This window comes from Helobdella robusta, assembly GCF_000326865.2.
Source record: "Helobdella robusta unplaced genomic scaffold HELROscaffold_23, whole genome shotgun sequence".
NCBI lineage: Eukaryota > Metazoa > Annelida > Clitellata > Rhynchobdellida > Glossiphoniidae > Helobdella > Helobdella robusta.
The window spans coordinates 1,865,631-1,871,507 of record NW_008704216.1 but is presented as its reverse complement, the minus strand read 5'-3'; the positions used below and the strand labels follow the sequence as shown (position 1 = coordinate 1,871,507).

The window sequence follows — 5,877 nt, the reverse complement described above, 5'->3', positions numbered from 1 at the left end:
GTAAAAGTCTTTTGCTGGTTTTTGTGTTTGAGGGTCACATTGTTGGTTGTCGAAATTAAAATTTGAAGAGACTACTATTACTTTTCAGGATTTCAAAAATGGGATTGATGACCTGATGTTTTTGTTTTTTGTGGCTTTTTGTTCATTAACTTTATCTATCTATAAACTTCATAATACTTTTATTCATTTATTTATTCAAGCTCACAATCAGACACACACAGACATACGCACATACACACAGACACACACTTACCATTTTCCAATCAGTGGATGTAGTGGACGCGGGCAAAGGTGAACTCCAGGTTAGCATTAACCGTAGTCAGGTGCCCTTCGTGATGGAACACCTTGGAAAGGGTCTGCACCGTGTGACCTTTGAACCTAAGAAGGACGAGGAGTACCTCGTCGAAGTCAAGTTCAATGGGGAAGAAGTTTCAAGTTGGTTGATGAATGGATGGATGGATGAATGAATGTATGGATAGTTGGATGGTTCGATTGGTAAATAGAGTTGATAGTTGGGTGGATATAGAAAGGATGATTAAATGAATGTATTGACGGATAATGAATTTCTAATTATACCTACTTGGTAAACATCTAACCAGATAGTCCGTTTCAGGTTGAGGCAGAAGCGAACGTGGAAATTGTTGGAGTAGGAAGTAGCAGGGGTCTGCTAAACCAGATCAACCACTTCTTCGTCGCCATCAACAGCCCCAACAATAAAACACCTTCAGCCATTTTGATTGGTCACCGCGCTCATTTATTTTCTGTTTGCCCTTTCTAATTTGTCGTTGTGTTTTTCCAATTGCTGCCTGGGCTGTAGTAGTTGTTTTTGTGGTGTGATGTTTTGAAAAATTTTGTTCCGGATTTTATAATATTCAATTTTTAATATACTAGTTTAAATGTTTATTTTTCATGTTTTATCAGCCCTTTTATGATGTAATAACATCGGATTACTTGGAAATTGTTTACCTTTAAATGGAGATAAACTGTCATATAACGTTTTTACGACTTTCTACACTTTTAACAGTAAAATGTATTATTTAATATAAACTAAATTACAAATTTGTACATTTTAACAGAATTTTTTAAAATATAATTATCTATCTCTTTTGAACTAAGGTCCGGATGGCAAATCCTTGGGGTGCCCTCTTAAGAAAGTCAAGCCAGGGTACTACAAGTGTGAATATCTGCCAGAGGCAGTTGGTCAGTTGTGTGGGGTCATTTTTATTTTCTTACATTTAAATTTAAATTTTTTATTTGAAAAAATTATCGAATTGTTAATTTTTTTCCAGGGAAGCATGAATTAAAATTTTTGCTAAACGGATCACCCCAAAATAAGGAATCGAAATTCCTTATTGACGTCTTTGACCCAGCCTCCATCACCGTCACTCCGACCAATCAGGTTGCTACTTTAGGGGAACCAACTACTGTGATTGGTTGGTTGAAATTATGAATATTCATTATTATAATTTATCAAATGTTTATTAAAATTTAAAGTGTACATGATTATTGTCACTTTTTGTTCAACCAATGAATAATTTTTCAAATTATTTTTAAGATACCTTTTCCAAGTCTTTATCGTTCTACAAAATTTTATTCTATTCCTGGCCATTTTTAATTGAATTCAACGTTTCTACTTTAAATTCATCTGCATTTGAAACTTGATGGACATGAGGAAACCCCAAGCATTTCATTACTGCTATTGAACTATCTTAATAACCTTATTATCTATTGTATTTATTATTTAAATATATAATTAACATTTAAAAATTATGAAGTCGACGTACGAAAGGCGGGGCATGGAGACATGAAGGTTAAAGTCTCCAGGGGTTCTAAGAACATTCAGCATAAGATCAAGAAAGTAGAAGGAAGTGAGGGCCTGTATCAAGTGACCTTCACGCCGACGGAGGTCAAAGATCATTTTGTCTCCGTCTCGCTAAACGATGTCACTCAGCAAAGTATGTACGTGCGTGTGTATGTGTCTGTGTTTGTGTGTGTATGTGTTTGTGTATGTGTGTGTGTTTATTAGGGTGATTATTTTGGCCCTGATAAACTAATGATGATGATGATGATGATTATGATGATGATGAAAATGATAATGACGTCACGAACGATGTTAATGACTTTGATTGCCATCATGCCATTTGCATCGGTTTTATTGAAGCCAGCTATGAAAATTTCGATGACTAAAAAATTCACCCAGAATTTGGAAATTTATTTTCCGATAATAAAAGTAGAAGATGAAAAGAAATTGGTGATGATGATGATGAGGATGGATGTAAGTATGATGATACAGATGCAGTGAGGGTGGTGACGATGATGATGGCGGTGACGATGATCATTAATAATTAGGATGAAGACGATAATGATGATGATAATGATGATAAAGATGGTGATGATGAGGGTGAGGATGATGGTGATGGTGATGATACCCTATCTCAGATTGCAGCATAAACGTACCAGTCTTAGACAAAAATCAGCTGAAAGTGACGGGAGAGGGCGTATCCTACGCATCTGTCAATCAAAAATCAAGCTTCAAGTTGATTGGTCAGAAGTTGGTCCAAGATGGAGTGGAGGTTGTCATCACGGGTTATTGCATTAGTTTTTATTTTAAAGTTATAAAGCAAATATTTTGTAACAAATTCACAAATTTAATCATTCGATCAGCCATGGAAGGCAAGGAAAAGATTCCTGTGGAGGTGACGAAAGTGAACAGCAGCACGTACAACATCGAATACGTCACAATGAAGGTAGGCGATTACAGGGCAGAGGTCAAATATAAAGGGGTCACCATAGGTCAAGGACCTTTCGTTATTAAATCGTTTGACCCTAACAAAATCAAGGTCGATGGATTGAGGGACACCATTTTAGACACGCCCACAATGTTTATGAGTGAGTTGGTTGTTCAGAGTGGTCGCAGTATGTGCTGGTATTAAAATGGTTCCATTTCCATCAAATGTTTAGATTTCAAATGACGCTATTTTAATCAAATTTTTTATGTATAAATGACCCAAACAAAATCGTGTTTTAGTGTTAAAAGACCTACCTGCTGTGTAACGTTGTGCCTGGTGAATAACGGTGTTTAGATATTTTGGATACGTGTAGGTATGAATGATTCTGCGTATAAAGCTCGAAGCAGCGGTTCTGAATGGATATCTGGCTACATGGTTTTGTATTTTACTACAAGACTCAAAAAAATATCATAATTAGACGAACATCATTCAACAACTTACTGACTAATAACAAAATAATAATAATAATTATTAACAATTATTAATATTATTATAATAATTATTATTTTTAATATTTACATTATAACCCGGAATATAACAGTCGACACGGAGAGCGCAGGTGTGGGTAACATGATGATATCCATCGAGTCTGTGGATAACAAGAACATCAAGATACCATCAAACGTTGAGCCGTCAGGGTCAAAGTTCAAGGTCGAGTTCATCCCGAAAAGGAAAGGCTCGTACAAGATCAACATCCTTTTCAACGACAAATACATTTTAGGTCGGCATTGTTTGTTTGCATTTTTAGAATTTAATAAATTAATTAATTACGTTTAATTTATTTTTATTGTATCTTGAATTATTTTATTTTTTTCTAGACCATTATTAATATAACTTGAGTTATTTTGATTTAAAAATCTTCCATTTTGAAAACAGGAAATCCCTTTTTATTTAATGTTTTTGATATTCAATCTGTGACGTTGAAATCAGCGGAAGTGCGTGACGTGGAGAGGACTAAAAATGTATCTTTGGTACTATCAGCTTCAAATTGTAATGCTGCCGATTTTCAAGCTTTTGTTACTGGTCAGTTTTTGTCTCTAAATTTTCCACAATTTCTACTTAATTTTAGATTTTTGTTCAATCTTTAACTTTTGTTTGAAAAAAAAGGATTCAAATCGCAAATAAGCATGAAAAAATGAATGAGTTAGAAATATTTTGAAAATATTTTAATTTTATTGATTTTTTTGATGGTGAGGCTTCGAGTCCGACTGCAGACGTCACCCAGTATTGCTAGTATTTGTGAAAAGTTGAAAATTACTTTCGAAATGGCGCTATATAAATTATGCTGATCAGCTGAATTATTGACTCAAATACGAATTTATCTCTACATGTCAACCTCCCATCAGATCCTGAAAATCAAAAGAAGGCAGCGAGAATCGTGCAATCGTCCGCCAGTGAAGTTCTCATCGGATTCAATCCACTGATCGTCGGTAGGTCCATTCTTGGGATGGTGATGATCATCGTAAACGTTGTGTTATCATAAAAATAGTTATTATTTTATTATTATTGCTGTTGTTATTGTTGTTGTTATTATTATTATTATTACTAGTAATAGTAGTAGCATTATCAAACGATGAAGCTGATAAGGATTTATATATGTTGATGGGAAGTTTTTCTTAAATTGTAACGACAAACTTTGAAACGATTTCTTTCTAGCTATTAGTTAAAGCCCGTGCCAAACGACAAACAGTGCGGTCTTATAAGCTATGAAGCTGTAAAGCTGAGCTACGTATTAACGTGGAAGTGACGGTGGCACGGTGTGGAATATGACGGAATGTTTTTGTAAACTTTTAAAAATGACACTTGACTCCTGCAATCTTCGTAGAACGAACTCGAAAACTGTGATGATGATGATGATGATGATGATGATGATGATGATGATGATGATGATGATGATGATGATGGGATGATGATGATGATGTGATGATGATGATGATGAAGATGATGATGTGATGATGATGAAGATGATGATGTGATGATGATGAAGATGATGATGATGTGATGATGATGAAGATGATGATGTGATGATGATGATGATACGGAGTTAAGGATTACAATGGTGATTATTTTCACATACATGATCAATAACATTGCCACGAAACAAAACGAAGATGATGGCAAGCAATTTGAATGTGGCACTGAAAACATTAATAGTCGGAGAAGATGATTTTTACAACCAAGATATGATGATGATAATGATTATGACGATGATGATAATGACGAAGACGAAAAAATGATGACGATGATGATGATAACGATGAAAAAATAATTAGGCTGATGATGACCAATCGTTCCCAAGAAACTTACATTTTTTTCATCTCCACAGGTGAGCACGTTGTGGAAGTGACGTACAAAGGTCACGCCATTGCAGGCTTTCCCAAGGTCATCAACGTGTGGGACGCTAGTCAGGTCAGGGTCAAGTCCATTGAACCAGGTCGTGTTAATAGGTCACAGGCTTTTGAAAGTTAGAGATTTTCCTATTGACTTAATTTCGTCAATAAATCGTTAATGGCTTGAATAACGTTGTTTTGTTAGATGTTAACAATGCATTTTAAAACAACGGTAACTTTTAAACTTGTGACGTCACGCATTTATGCTAATGATGAGTGAGACAGTGATGATGATAATGAATAATACTTCTTCTCAGTCGACGCCAGCCAATCAGGAAACGGCAAGTTGGAGGTGGACATTCGTGACTCAGAAAATATATGCGTACCTACCGAAGTCCATTCCAGCCGATCACAGCAGTTCATTTCAACCTTTACCCCAACGAAACCAGGTCAATATAGGGTCAATGTGAAATTCAATGGAGTGCAAGTTAAAGGTTTATAAGTTTCTCATTTTTATCATTTTATGTGCATTATATAGTATTAAAAAGTAGATTTCATATTAATCCTTGATAAAATTTAATAATTAAATTATTTTATCAAACGTTTTCCAAAATATTTCCAAAAAATTAGAGAGTCCATTTTTGGTCTCCGTCCTTGACGACACAAAGTTCAAGGTGACTGGGGAAGGTCTAGATCAAACATCTGTCAACAGACCCACGTTGTTTTACATCACCAGCTTGCAAAAGGGCGCGTACCTC

The 5,877-nt window shown here is 35.2% G+C and overlaps 1 protein-coding gene across 1 annotated transcript; it reads left to right on the top strand.

The window, feature by feature from the left end:
• Positions 1-266: 266 nt before the first annotated feature.
• HELRODRAFT_79054 (hypothetical protein) lies at positions 267-5,621 on the top strand (the record flags this gene model as incomplete). The annotated part of the gene is made up of 4 exons (XM_009019031.1): positions 267-435; positions 2,440-2,586; positions 2,665-2,889; positions 5,437-5,621. Coding segments are annotated over 4 exons (726 nt in total), but the record flags the coding sequence as incomplete, so codon positions are not given.
• Between the last annotated feature and the right edge of the window lie 256 nt (positions 5,622-5,877).